The sequence below is a fragment of the Gobio gobio genome (assembly GCF_949357685.1).
Source record: "Gobio gobio genome assembly, chromosome: 13".
Classification (NCBI taxonomy): domain Eukaryota; kingdom Metazoa; phylum Chordata; class Actinopteri; order Cypriniformes; family Gobionidae; genus Gobio; species Gobio gobio.
Window position 1 is genome coordinate 6,977,299 of NC_137106.1, and position 15,227 is coordinate 6,992,525.

General features: G+C 38.1%; 1 protein-coding gene across 1 annotated transcript in view; it reads right to left on the reverse strand.

The window, feature by feature from the left end:
- Nucleotides 1–15,227, reverse strand: part of mcm8 (minichromosome maintenance 8 homologous recombination repair factor) — a gene marked incomplete at its 5' end in the record, with an annotated part of 36,742 nt that overhangs the window by 19,402 nt on the left and 2,113 nt on the right. Inside the window, 11 exons of the mRNA XM_079832669.1 lie at nt 52–193; nt 280–420; nt 561–591; nt 2,845–3,043; nt 4,605–4,753; nt 5,963–6,048; nt 7,886–8,084; nt 11,526–11,629; nt 11,731–11,880; nt 11,968–12,050; nt 12,174–12,266. Of these exons, the coding sequence (XP_079688795.1) occupies nt 52–193; nt 280–420; nt 561–591; nt 2,845–3,043; nt 4,605–4,753; nt 5,963–6,048; nt 7,886–8,084; nt 11,526–11,629; nt 11,731–11,880; nt 11,968–12,050; nt 12,174–12,266 (1,377 nt within the window). The remainder of the gene's footprint in view (nt 1–51; nt 194–279; nt 421–560; nt 592–2,844; nt 3,044–4,604; nt 4,754–5,962; nt 6,049–7,885; nt 8,085–11,525; nt 11,630–11,730; nt 11,881–11,967; nt 12,051–12,173; nt 12,267–15,227) is intronic.

A 15,227-nucleotide genomic window follows, 5' to 3' on the forward strand; every position in this document is an offset into this window, starting at 1 on the left:
CACATTTGTATCCTGAATTAATTCAGAAGATATGGACTTCAGTTTAAAAACCTTGATCTCCCAGCACCAGCGCTCCAGCCTCAAGAGCGTAGTCTCCCGATCCGCTGTCCCGGGACAGAGATACAGTCAGTCCTGAGGTGGTGGTCGTGTTTCCACAAACATATACACCCCGTGGAGCCACATTACACACAGCCTGGACACACATAATGCATTTAAATTACCTTACAATCATCTGACTGGGTGATTAATGCATTAGTAAGGCTCATTATTATCCAGTACCTGTAACATCTGACTTTTACCAAGTCCAGGGTCTCCAACGATAAGCATATGTGGGTCTCCTCTTATTGGGATACGATTTTTATCGTCAACATACTTCTGACATCCGCCAAAAAGAGCCAGAGCCAATCCTGCTTTAACAAGCTGAGAAAACACAGGGAGAGCAGATAAGTTAAAGGAGTCATGCCATTTTTTGTACCGTTTCATTTACTAAATCTAAACTGCAAAAACGGGACAGGAATGATAATTCAAGTTATATAAGAACACAATATTTGGACACTCACCAAATGACCATAAATGGCAGGACAAAGAGAGCTGCAATTAAAAGGACAAAGTCACATTAGCTTCTTCATTGATAATACACAGTATATGCAACTAGTTAAGATGTTATGTTATTAAGATGTTAAAGGTGCAGTGTAGTATTTATGAGGATCTATTTTATATATATATATATATTATATTTATTGTAGTATTTTCAGATTTACAGACATATGGACAATACAATCACATGACAGAAACAAACAACTACACACACACACACACACACACACACAAAAAGCACAACAACTCTCCTTCAGTTTAGATTCACGCAATTCACAACCTCACCACTAGATGCTGCTAAAAATCACACACAGCACCTTCTAGGGTCATGAAACCCTAAAAAAAATTTTCTGAGATTTTAACAGAATGTGTGTTGGACATCATGGAAGACAATGTTACCATCTGTTAGTTTTGAATGTGGGAGAAAACTAGCTAATTTGAAACCTTTTTGCTAAATTTTCAACTTCCTGGTTTAAATTCGTCTTCATGTCAACGTCATAGGCTGTGACGTTTTCTCGTACTATAGTACGGCGACGACTCATAATTATTCATGAGTCTGCGTGTCTTTGTCCTATGAGAAGACGCGTTGCTTAATCCATGACAGCAAGCGCTTAATTATTCATGACAGCATGCGTTGATAGGCATTTTCTTCTGACTGGTGCTTCAAACAGTGAGATCGCAGTAAGTGAAAGATGCATTAATGGATCAAAAACGAGTGTTTTTTCCGCTTTGTAAGAGTTTCTGCGTGGTCTACGTTCTCTTCAATAGATCCTGAGTCTTCACACAAACGCGATTCATCCACACTGTGAGTGTAACCGCTCTTTACGGCCAATTAACCGCCAAACGGCTTATAAAAACTCCACAACGGCTTATAAAAACTCCACTGCTTTTCGATGCAGAAAACAAATTGCGAATGGCTGTGCATTTAATTGTCCATTGAATTATAGGCGTCACAGGATATTCATGTATTTGTGTAACGGTGAGCTTCCAAATCCATGTGTATATTGTGTTGCGTGTAACTTAATGGTAATTTGCAGCATGCATTTGTGGGAAGCTTTGATGCTTTTGATGCTTTTAATGAGAGTGGTAAATGGTCTGAATCAGAAGCCGTTGATGTGCGGTCAGTGTCCCCTCATCCCCCTCCACTCCGCCGCTTAACCACGCCCACTTTCATAGCATTTTTCAAAACTGTGGTGAGAACTGACTGCTGCTGAAACAGGGGGTTTCATGACCCTTTAAGTCTAATTATTACACGGCTCTGTGGAATACATGATTCTGATTGGTCAAATCGCACCATCGAGCGGTATGTTAAAAGTATGGTATGGTAAAAGCTGATAACACAGGGTCATCCGGGTAACTGAAGTCAGCGCTATATGCTTGCTAGGAAGTTTTGCTAATAAAATATTAAAACTCAAATCATTATTTTGTCTAGTTATTTAATTATAAGTCATCCAGGTATCGCAGCCTCACTCTCTCTTGTTTCATACAAACGCAGCTGCTGCCATTTTGCAATGATTGCTTTGTACACTGTAATGGATAAGATAACAAACAGGTAAGATTTTAAATTAGTTTCATCTCAAATCAATATCTCTTATCCCCATGTCCGTCTAGTTTGAACTTGCCACCTGCTAGCAACTGCTTAAAGGGATAGTTCACCCAAAAATGAAAATTAGCCCATGATTTACTCACACTCAAGCCATCCTAGGTGTATATGAAGTTGAATACGAAAGTATATGAATATGAAAGGTGGTGCGCTGGAAGATATTATACTTTATAAAGTTATAAATATGGATATTTTTCTGACACAAACCCATCGATTCTCTTCAGAAGGCCTTTATTAACCCCAGAGCCATGTGGAGTATTTTTATAATGGATGGATGCACTATTTTGGGCTTCAAATTTTGGGCTGCCATTATTAAGCTTGGATTAGCCAGGGCATTTATTAATATAACTCTGATTGTGTTCGGCTGAAAGAAGAATGTCATATACACCTAGGATGGCTTGAGGGTGAGTAAATCATGGGATAATCTTAATTTTTGGGTGAACTATCCCTTTAAGTCAATATTTCGAGTCAAATTATTTACTTAAGTGGCAAGTAGCCGTGTAATGGGCAGGATAATGTACATCCATCCAGATGTTATCACAGAATAAACCCCTTCAGGCTGATGCAAGACCTGATCACACTATCAAGGTTTATTCTGCGTTAGCAACCGGCTGGTTATACTTTATCCCTTACTTGTTACTCACTTCACTATGAGTTTGAAAAGGTCCTCTTGCGCTTGAATCTCTTGGATGGCATAGAGATCTTTAATGGAGAACTCCACTGAAGGTCCCTGGCCCTCAGATTCAGACGTGGCTTTGCTTTTCTGACCCTTCGAGTTGCTGACCGAATTCGCCTGAATGTACAACAGGAACATACACTTGTCCTTCTTGTTTCTGCCACTTCCTGAAGAAAGACACAAACAAATCATGGAATACAACAGTCTTTTAATGTTGCTTAATCCAGGACTGGATCATTAATAATGCAAGTTATAATGTGCTGTTATAGGACACAACAGGTCTAAAAAGCAGTCCATCACCTTCACCTAATGTTATTGAACAAAATAATATTGGTCATAAAAGCTTATTACACAGCTACTTCCCAAATAAGTAAAGATGGGACCGGGAAAAGGCGGATTCAAACTCAGGTCAGCCACAATAAAAACGTTATTTACTTTATTAAAACGTTGTCCTAACTTTCTTGTTACCACATTTTCTTTACCTTCCTCTTCCTAAACTGAGGACTGGGTTTAATAAGGGCCTTGTGTAATTCGTCTGTTTTGTTGCCATGTTGACTTTTCACAGTCATGTTAGAACAGGAAGTCTTCCCACAAAGTTGGGAGCATGAAATTGTCCAAAATGTCTTGGTGTGCTGAAGCATTAAGAGTTCCTTTCACTGGAACTAAGAGGCCAAGCCCAACCCCTGAAAAACAACCCAACACCATAATCCCCCCTCCACCAAACTTTACACTTGGCACAATGCAGTCAGGCAAGTCCCGTTCTCCTGGCGACCGCCAAACCCAGACTCGTCCATGGGATTGCCAGACAGAGAAGCGTGATTGGTCACTCTAGAGAACACGTCTCACTGCTCTAGAGTCCAGTGGCGGCGCGCTTTACCCCACTTCATCCCACGCTTTGCATTGCACTTGGTGATGTAAGGCTTGGATGAGCAGCTCGGCCATGGAAACCCATTCCATGAAGCTCTACACACTGTTCTTGAGCTCATCTGAAGGCCACAGAAGTTTGGAGGTCTGAGCTCTTGACTCTGCAGAAAGCTGGCGACTTCTGTGACCCTCAGCATGCGCTGACCCCGCTCTGTGATTTCACTTCGTGGCTGAGTTGCTGTTGTCTTCAATTGCTTCCACTTTGTTATAACACCACTAACAGTTGAGTGAGGAATATTTAGTAGTGAGGAAATGTCCCGAATGGACTTATTGCACAGGTGTCAACCGATCACGCTCGAGTTCTCTGAGCTCCTGAGAGAGACCCATTCTCTCACTAATGTGTGTAGAAGCGTCTGCAGGCCTAGTGCTTGATTTATACACCTGTGGCCATCAAGTGATTGAACACCTGAATTAAATGATTTGGAGGGGCGTCCCAATACTTTTGGCAATATAGTGTAAATAAATGGATATAATGTATACATTTGAGTGTAAGTAATTGTATTATGTGGAGGGTTATAACAGCTCAACACAAAGAGCAGTGAATGTGACCATCATCTAGTATCTGAGTCAGACAAAAGGCCACCCGAGGCTGTCCTGTTTCCACAGACCACTGAGGTCAGATGTAAAAATAGCACCAGCTGATATTTGCCAGACTGTAATATGGACAAATTTCTGAGCTTTCTAATTGAATGAGAATCAACCATTTGTTAAAAAGAAATTGCCTTTTAAGAATCTAAGTAGCACCAGCTTCATGCACATGAGTGTAAAGATCTTTGGACTGACAGTGTGGACAATGTCTCATACCCTCTGCACTGGACACTTTAATGACCCCCGTGATGGTGACCATGTCTCCAGGCACACAGCTGTCCACCAGGTCCTGCGTGAGCTCACATTCAATGGTGCGTGGGATTCGACCGGACTCACGCTGGTCACCTGACATCATTTCCTGTACCCTGCGAAGAGCACAGAAGGAGAAATCATGGCAATGAGGGATGGCGTTCTCTTCACATCTCACACCAAAGTGTTGCAATTGTTAAAGGAACACTCCACTATTTTTGAAAATAGGCTCATTTTCCAACTCCCCTAGAGTTAAACAGTTGAGTTTTACCGTTTTTTAATCCATTCAGCCGATCTCTGGGTCTGGCGGTAACGCGTTTAGCATAGATCATTGAATCTGATTAGTCCGTTAGCATCTCGCTCAAAAATTACCAAAGAGTTTTGATATTTTTCCTATTTAAAACTCGACTCTTTTGTGGTTACATCGTGTAAGCCGGTTGTCACGTTGGTTATGTTGAGGGAAGTTAGCCTATTTTCAGGCGCTGTGTAATATCATTGCGCCGCTGCACTCATGGGGCGGCTCAAAGTTCCTTGATTATTACGCAGGAATGAGAGAATAGTTCCTAGACATATCGGCCTAGAAAATCACAACTTTTCATTTCTCGTCGGTTTTAGTACACGATGTAACTACAGGAGAGTCAAGTTTTAAATAGGAAAAATATTGAAGGTTTATGGTCATTTTTTGAGCGAGATGCTAACGGTCTAATAAGATTCAATGATCTATGCTAAAAGTGCTAGAATGGATTTGAAAACGGTAAAACACAACTGTTTACCTCTAGGGGAATGGGAAAAATGAGCCTATTTTCAAAAACAGTGTAGTGTTCCTTTAAACAAAACTATTAAGAAATGGAAATAAAAGCTCAAACTAAATAAAATATAAATATTAGATACATTTTTTTTTTAAACTCACTAAAAATAAAATAAGTTGTAGTTGAAGTACTACAATTACTAAAGCTAAAATAAAAAGTATTAAAGCTATATAGAAATATATTTTAAAAAAACGAATACAAATTACAACAAATGACTAAAAATTTTACTAAATTAAAATGATAACTGGAAATACACAAATAAAAAAGCCAATTTCAAAGTATTAATGAATACTACTTATACAAGTAATACTAAAACAACACTGGAAAACAATCATCAGAATTATTTTATAATAGAAATTAATTAAAAAAATTAATTCTGATGAAAGGATAGCTGAACATATTTGACGATGACTATATTTTACATGGCATTTACACTGAAAGCAATAAAATGAAAAAGAAGAAAAAAACATGTTCAAAAAGAAAGTTCTGCTCAGGCACAATTATACATTTTCATACTTTATTGTTTGCCAGTCGACAGTGAGCGTGAAAGGTGAACTTCTGTTTGGCGTGAATGACCGTCCACGACATTCAGCCTGTAAACACTGGAGAAGAAAATAATAAACATGAGTTACGTCATTAAATACACCGACAGTGACATTTGCTACTTTACTATGTGCAATGTCTAATTTTATATGTATTGTTTACAGATTATTCTTTCTTTTCTCTGTAATTTTCCTTGTAGACATATTGAAATTAGTATTCTTTCCACTGAATGAAATAAAATATAGATACTACACAAATATGGGTGGAATGGCACTAAACTATTCTAACTTGTGTTACGTCCTGAGACGTATTGTGTATATGTGTTGCTATGCTCTTTTTCTCTTTTGTCCTGCCCTTTCTTTCACAGGATTGGATCCTATCGAAGTGAACTCCAGATCTGATTGGTGCTAATGGGACCAAGAGGCAATAAAAGGATCTGCAGTGCCTGAAGAGGGAGCTCTGCTCAACCTGTGATTTCCCTTTGTTCAATTGCACATGTGCTGTTGTGTGTTTGCTACAGTGTGTTGCTACTGCTAGCTAATCTGTTGACCTGCCTGTTGTGTGCAGTGTGAATTTTGGTTTTGAGTTGATAAGTGGCTGTCAATCTCATTTCCTTTCTTTGTATATTTTGTAGATTATTGTAAATATCTTTCCACTCTTGGAAGCTGTAGGGGGTGAGTGCCAATTATTTTGTAAATACTGTTTTCTCCTGTTTTTCATCAGATAGGTAGATAGGTTAATTTGTTGTATTTTTATTTGTTTTCTTTTGTTAGGGAATTTAGTAAATTCCTGTTAGGAGTTTAGCTGGTGTTTGTTTGTTATTTTGGCCTTAGCTCATCCCTGAAGTTGTGCTTTCTTTTGTGGTCCTGTAAATAAAAGTGTACAAAGGATCTTCAAAGGAGGTTTCCAATACCAGTTTATGTTGCGGCCTCACCCTAGACGGGGTCGTAACACTTGTTAAACATCTTAGGGCGTTTTCACACCTGAAAGTTCGCACCAAGGTCCGAAACGAAGTTCATGTTTTGACACATTGTATACATTTGGTTAGTTTTGGTTTGGTTTCACATTGCAATTATGCGAGCGCACTAAAGAACTTTACATGACACACTTGCGTCCTGTCGTCATCATCTATGTGGGCTGCATCTTGACATTGATTGGTTTGTTCAAGAACGTGCGTCTGACGTCAGCGTCTTTGACAAGAATGAATGAACAGATGCATATCGTTGCCACTATTGAACAGTGCGCGTTGCGTGACTGTTTCGTTTAAAAGTGGACATTTCAAGCTTTCTACACACATATTTCTCATGTCTGTGAGGCAAGTAGCTGCTGAGTTTCGGTTTATATATGGGACATGTTCAAGAGCAATGCGAGTGATCGCTTCGGCGCCTCCATGTCACGATTGTTGTCTGCTATAGCCTATTTGCTTCTTATTTATTAAATCCTGATGAAACATTGATTAAAATTAAGATACAATGTATACAAAACGAAATTCACTTTAAAGAAAGGCTTTCTACAAACAAAACTTAATGAAGTGCTCAAAATCATTTCTGACCTTCTGTCTTCTGACATATTGCGCATCTTTTCACTTTTCATAATCAATATAGCCTAGATGAAATTTAAAAATAACATTATAATATTTAAACATAAACAGGAACTTCCTGTAAATGCTCTGAAAGTCGGAACCATACAGAAAATGCTTTCACACTAGAAACGAACCGAACCTTTGTTCAGTTTGATCCGGACCGAGACCAAATTTCGTCTGTTTGGCGGAGGTTTCACTCCTGTAATTTTGATTCGGCTCAAACTGAAAAGTCTGAAAATCCGGACCAAACAAGGTAGGTGTGAAAGGGCCCTTATACACAAGTAATGTCGGCTGAAGCTGAAAGCACACTGTACCTTAGTGGGTATGGTGTATTTCCCATCAGGCAGTGTGACGCTCTGTGTGTCTCCACAGCTGTTACAGACGAATGCCAGCTTACTGCAGAGTGGTTTAATGTTACTCACTCTCACCACGGTTCCTCTGATCGCAACAAACTTGCCGTATAAATTTGCTCTCAGACTTTTCAAAGGAGTCAGGGGATCATAGTTATACACCCTAAAAGAGAGAAAGAGAAACAAAACAAGAAATTAAAAAACATTTCTTATTCAGCACAAAATTTAACTATATTAATCACCCAGTTGGATAAAGTTGGATATTTAAGCATTTACAACTTTATCAATGTAGTGTATACTAGGGTTATATTATATATACTATATATCAAATCTCAACTGCTTGTTTGCTTTTATTGTCACAAAATGTAAATTATATTTGGGTAGTTCACAAATATGCTTTTTTTTGTAAAACACCACTTTTGAAGAAAAAAAATACATATTTGTATGCAGTGTGAACTCTGATGTTTGAGGAAATATAAGGGGTCACTAATTTTGTCAACTCTTTCACTGTTTTTTGAAAAATGTTTCCTATGTTGTGACAATTAAGAATATTGGGGTGTCGCACCAAAAGACAACCAAAAAGTTTAATATTTGAACAATTCTAAGACAAAAACGTACCATGTGCACATGCCATGTGCTTCAGTAACATGACCTTTTAAACTTTATTTAATTGCCCGATTTAAAATCAGGATATGTCCATAAAAAATGGTCCTGTCCATCGAATAACATGCTCCACGCGGCTCTGGGGTGTTAATAAAGGCCTTCTGAAGCGAATCGATGCGTTTGTTTAAGAATAATATCCATATTTAAAACTTTATCAAGTAATGTTCCAGCCGATCGCTTTCCGTGGAAAAGTGTTGAAAGTGAAACTCAAAATGCGTGCGAGACGTCATGACGAGCGTACCTGGTAGCGTTAGTCTATCGATCGGCAGAGGCACTTTCAACACTTTTTCCATAAATGGAACACGGAAGGCGGTCGGCCGAAACTTTACATTATAACTTACTTTACTTTATCCGCATGGAGCACGTTATTAGACGGACAGATGCATTTTTATGGACTGTCCAAAAGAACCTTTTGCAGAAATTAAATTGACTTCCAATCATTATTAGAGACAAATTAATGCTAAATTCTGTTGAACTGAAACGGCTCTTAAAGAGGAGTTGATTCCCCTCGATGGAATCGATTCCATCGAAAAAAAAAAAAAAATTTTTTATTTTATACATTTACTTACCATGCTCATGTCTAGACACTTTTGTTTGAAAGCCACATTTCTAGCATCTGTAAAACTGCTTTCTACCATCTTAAAAATATATCTAAATTACGGCACATGCTCTCAATGCAAAATGCTGAACAGTTAGTTCATGCGTTCATGACCTCAAGGTTAGATTATTGTAATGCTCTACTGGGTGGTTGCCCTGCTCGCTTAATAAACAAACTCCAGCTGGTCCAAAACGCAGCAGCTCGAGTTCTTACTAGAACCAGGAAGTATGACCATATTAGCCCAGTTCTGTCACCACTGCACTGGCTGCCTATTAAACATCGCATACATTTATTTTAAAATCTTGCTTATTACTTACAAAGCACTAAATGGTTTAGCTCCCCAATACTTGAGCGAGCTCTTAACACATTATACTCCATCACGTCTACTGCGCTCTCTAATCTTTGGCCAGTAGATAATACCGAGAATATCCAAATCAACGGCAGGCGGTCGATCCTTTTCCTATTTAGCACCTAAACTCTGGAACAGTCTTCCTAACATTGTTCGGGAAGCAGACACACTCTGTCAGTTTAAATCTAGACCAAAAACACATCTCTTTACTGTGGCATACACATAAAACACTTTTTCAATGAAATGATTGTTAGGCTGCATTAACTAGGTCAGCCGGAGCCGGGAACACTTCCCATAACACCTGATGTACTCGTGACATCATCAGAAGAATGGCATCTACGCTAATGATAGTCTCTCTGTTTTATCCCGAGGTTTACTGCAGTCAGCCGGATCCGGGCCGTATCCAGATCAGATGGTGGACCTGCGCCCAGAGAAGACCAACGCATGACCCTGAAGTGTCTGCAGAGACTGTGTCAATTAGACGCCCCCTGCAACTGCCTCATCGACACGGCATCCTCAATAAACCCGTCTCCGGCGTGATGACTCCGATTGTTTGAATATTACAATTTAATAATACTTAAATCGATATGTCTTCCTCAATAAACCCGTCTCCGGCGTGTTGCCTCCGATCCTTCGAATATTCCGATCTATTATGACCTCTGACCTGTAAAGTTTCCAGAATAATAATCATACGCTGTTTGTTAATTGGCCAGAGGAGAACTGGCACCCCGACTGAGCCTGGTTTCTCCCAAGGTTTATTTTTCTCCATTAGGTCACCTGATGGGGTTTTGGTTTCCTTGCCACTGTTGCCTCTGGCTTGGCGTGCTCAGCTGGGGACACTACATTTTTCAACTAAATATCGAAATAATATACTAATAATAAACTAAATTACTGCTCCAATTACTAATCTAAAGCCCACACTGTCACTGTATAATAATTGAAATGAACTGATGACATTTTTTCTCCAGAATGGCTAGACGGCTGAATAAAATTATGCTGCATTATTTTCCTGTTTAACACTGTAAAGCTGCTTTGAAACAATCTGTATTGTTAAAAGCGCTATATAAATAAAGTTGACTTGACTTGACACTATTAAGTATCTTTGTATCTGCCTGAAAACCTATTCTAACAGGTAAGAGGTAAAAAAAAAAATTTGTTTTATATAGGGCAAAACAACCCTTTATAAAACACAAAAAAGGATTCAATAGACGTGGGAGCTGAATACATAAAAAAAAAAAAAACAATACGACAACAACCAGATACAATGTATGTTGGAAATCATCTTTGCTTCTTTATTAACACTCAAAACTGAAAACTGAAGATCCCACTGGTTACAAATGCATCAATATGGGATATTTTGTACACCACCTCGTAAGTTAAACCCTATATCTTCTGACGTTTAGCCACCAGAATATCAAGGGCCCGCTTCCTTTGTTTTGCTGCATGTCTCAACATTGCCCGTTTTTCTTGATGCATTTTTAAAAAATGGTTTATTTTTATTTATTTATTTATTTTTATTACCTTGTAATTTCACTCTTCACAAAACGAGAGAAAAGGGGAAAAAAGATCAGCCTGAACGGACCCCCCTCATCGGATCTACACAAATCTCGAAGGTGACCTATTTTGATCTCAAAAAGGTGAATTCTCACCTAAAGGAGGGAGTTTGCATCTATGACCATAAAACAATTTGACTCAAAAATGTAAAAAATCTAATAACAAAGTATATTTTTATATCAACAGGTCCATGTAAGAAATGTTTAACTGATTTACTGCATTTTAAATGATGACAATACTTATTATATAAATTTTTATCTTGCCATATCACGTCAACAACCCATTTAGCTCTAATTTGCTAAATGCAAGGTATGAAGATATTAAGATATTTAAAACAATAACATCATGGTTTGCTGTTAAGCTCCTTTTAAATAATGTGCATTGTGAAATATACAAATACATTTGACTTGATATTGATAAAGGCAAGTAAACAGTCTCACCTGGCACTGATATGCGGGATGTTGATTATGGGCCGTACGCCTGCGGGAAGCTCCTCCTGCCCCTGCAGTTCTGCTGCATGTTTCTCCAGATCCACAGTCAGCACCTGCGGAGAAAGGTTCAATTAATTTCAGCTTGATCTTCAGAGATTTTGGCATGATGTTAAACTGGAAACAGTCAAATGTAAATGCATATCACAAAAGCCACCTGATGAATTGCCACACCCAAGCAGTCCAGGATCTTCTCAGGCATTTCTTTAAGATCTTTGGCAAGATCGGGTAAAGTGTGTGAAATCTGTTTGTTGGATAGAAGGTCTTTGTAGTCCACCAAAATGCTGCCTTTCCTTTCAATCTCATCCTGAGGGTGAAGAGAAAAAATCCAAAATGAATATTTTGTTTTTCCAACCCTGGAAATAGTGAAAAATCACACTATGCCCTCTGATACCTTATCATAAAGATCCATCTGCGATGTGAAGTACCGTTCAAACACTTTTATCTTCTCAACATAAGGCGAACTTTCAACAAATCCTGGAAAAGGAACAAACGTAAATCACAGACTGCTGCAATCATACATCAAAACAATATTAAGACATACATATCCCACATGTCAATAATACATTCTTAATCAATGGAAATGGGAAGATAAAAAACCTTCAGAAAAATAGAGTCGCCATCCTTTGTATGGACACGTGATATCAAGGGTTGCTTGACTTACACGAGCCTGACTAACTTGTGGAGTAAATCCTGTGGAGCAAAAACAACATAAAAATAGTAATACATTATAATTTCTTAAATACAACATTATTAATATAATTCATAACCAGTGTTGGGGGTAAAGCATTACAAGTAACTTGAGTTACATAATAATTTTACTTTTTCCAAGTAACTAGTAAATTAACGCATTACTTTTCAAATTTACAAAATATTGGAGTTACTTTTTCAAAAAAGTAACGCAAGTTACTTTTTCACATTAATTTGACTGACAGCTCTCCTGCCCCCATGATAAGAAAAATAAGTGCAGAGGCGTTGTGTGTGAACATGATGGTTATTGTAGTTCTAGACTAAATGTGAGCATTTATTTATCTCACTTGCACAATAAAGATTCTGTACTCCTCAAAATGATTAAAATCAGTCAAATGCAAAATCAGAGTACTATGCAAACCAACTATTTTTTTGCATTTAATCTACCTTTATGTCTTGCTGCTGATGTCTTGCTGCTGACCTTTGATGATGAAAATTACTAGATTTTTTGTTTTTATTGGTAAAACTTTTTTCTCCTGCATCCTATTCTCCCATTATCCAGAATGGAGCTGCGCCCTCTACTGTTCATGCGTGAATCTGCATTTTTACCTCAGCCTGGGGCTTATTATTTCAATTTTGGTATGAAGAGGTCTTTACAAAAATATAACTTTTTTGTTATAAAAAAAAAACAAAAACAAGCCCAGCCCAGGTGAGAAAAAGTAAGGCAAAAGTAGCGCAACGCATTACTTTTCTTAAAAAGTAACTAAGTAACTCAATTAGTTACTTTTTAAGGGAGTAACGCAATATTGTAATGCATTACTTTTCAAAGTAACTTTCCCCAACACTGTTCATAACATTTCGTTTTTCTAATGTAGCTTTTAAAAGGTGCCCTGCCACAAAAAAACATTTTTACTTGTATTTTCTTAAATATGTTAGGTCAATAAGTGTTAGTGTTATGTCGTGAATGTGGAAATGAACTGCTACCTCCTCTGTCAGCTCTAGCCACTGAAAAGAAATAAGCGGAGAAATCAGGCCATTCACAAAAGCTGGTCAGTCTGAGGTAATGTTGCCTGAGCTCATTACTATTCATGAGCTTGCCCAGTTGAGACCACGCCCACAGAATTCGTCTAGCAGTTAGCCAATCAGAGTCAAGCAGCTTAGCTTATCTCTTTCTTAATGAGAACTGCCGCAAATCGAGTCTTCCTGCAGGCTTTCTATACCACGCTAGAATGGCTTGAAACAACGTAAACAAGGCATTTTTTCCACAGAGTCCATTGTAGAACTTCGGACATTACCACAAAAGTAATGAAATACGTGTGGCAGGGCACCTTTAAAGGGTTAGTTAACTCAAAAATTTCCAATAATTTTCTCACCCTCAAGCCATCCTAGGTGTGTATGACTTTCTTCTTTCAGTCAAACACAATTTAGTTATATTAAAATTTATCTTGGCTCTTCCGGGCTTTATTATGGCAGTGAATGGGGGGTCGAGATTTTGGAGTCCAAAAAAGTGCATCTATCCATCATAAAAGTAATCCACACGGCTCCAGGGGGTTAATAAAGGCCTTCTGAAGTGAAGCCATGTGTTTTTGTAAGAAAAAAAAATCCATATTTATAACTATAAACTATAATCATGTTGTACGCGAGCAGAAGAGTGACTTCTAACCCAACACATGAAGGCGCAGAGGATCGAGCAAAACAAAACACGGGTCACGATTTAGAAGTCAAAAAGGAGAAGTTTTAAAGAGAAGTGAGTTTGCTGTCCAGCCCAATTAGCAAGTTTATGCTTCATTACCGGAAGCCAGTGATGATAGTTTATAAAGTTATAAATATGAAAAAATATTTATTTCACGAAAATGCATGGCTTCACTTCAGAAGGCCTTTATTAAATCTCTGAAGCCGTATGGATTACTTTTATGATGGATGGATGTGCTTTTTTGGGGTTAAAAATCTATGGTACCATTCACTCCCATTATAAAGCTTTAATATAACTCAGATTACCGGTGCGTCCCAATTCGCATACTATCCGTACTAAATAGTAAGGGTGTCCCCGACTAATGATTTACATATTCGAATCAGAATTGTCGAATCTTTCTATAGTCGACCGATAGTCGAATCATCGAGCCCGATCTCACGAAAATGAGTATAAATAATAAAAGTGCAATCTCGTGGAATGTATACGGCAAAATGAGTTTTGGCGTGCATGGTACGGCGTTTTTCGCGTTCATATGATACGCACTTTATGGCGTGCAAACCCCCCACCCCCTACCCTCACCCTACCCAAAAGCGTGTCATATACAAGCCATAAAATGCGTATCATATGCACGCGAAAAACTGCGTAGCATATGCACGCCAAAACTCAATTTGGTGTATATTCCACGAGATTGCACACTTGTACTATTGATACGCATTGTCATGAGATCATGTTGGATCATCTATGTGTGTGTGAATGGGTTGGGAGGGGTAAAACTATTTTTATTTTATTTTACACACTCCACACAGCAACACCTTTTAATAAAGCGACCAAAACTGCCTGCCAACTGGCAGACGAACTGACAATGGCTTTCTTATTTAGGTTTAAATAAAAGGTAATGTGGTGGATAAACATTCATAAAATGTTTTCTCATAATATTTTAAAGCCGCGATCGAAATACAGAACATCACACAAATATATAAAAGCACATTTTTATAAATAAACCACAAAAAAAAAACTGCCTAGAGAGGAAAAGAACACACTGACTGCAGACAGGAATTGCATTTCACATTTTGCTAAATTAAATTAAATCGGCAAAATTGCTGTGCCAGCATGCTTTCAGTGCAGCTGCAGCGCAACATCGAGACAACGAAAAACAATAAAAATCATTAATTTACAGAATTAAATTAGAACAGAATATACATTTCTAATAATAAAAAATAAATAAAAACGAAATAAAGTCAGAATCAAGTCACAGGGAGCATAATAAATGT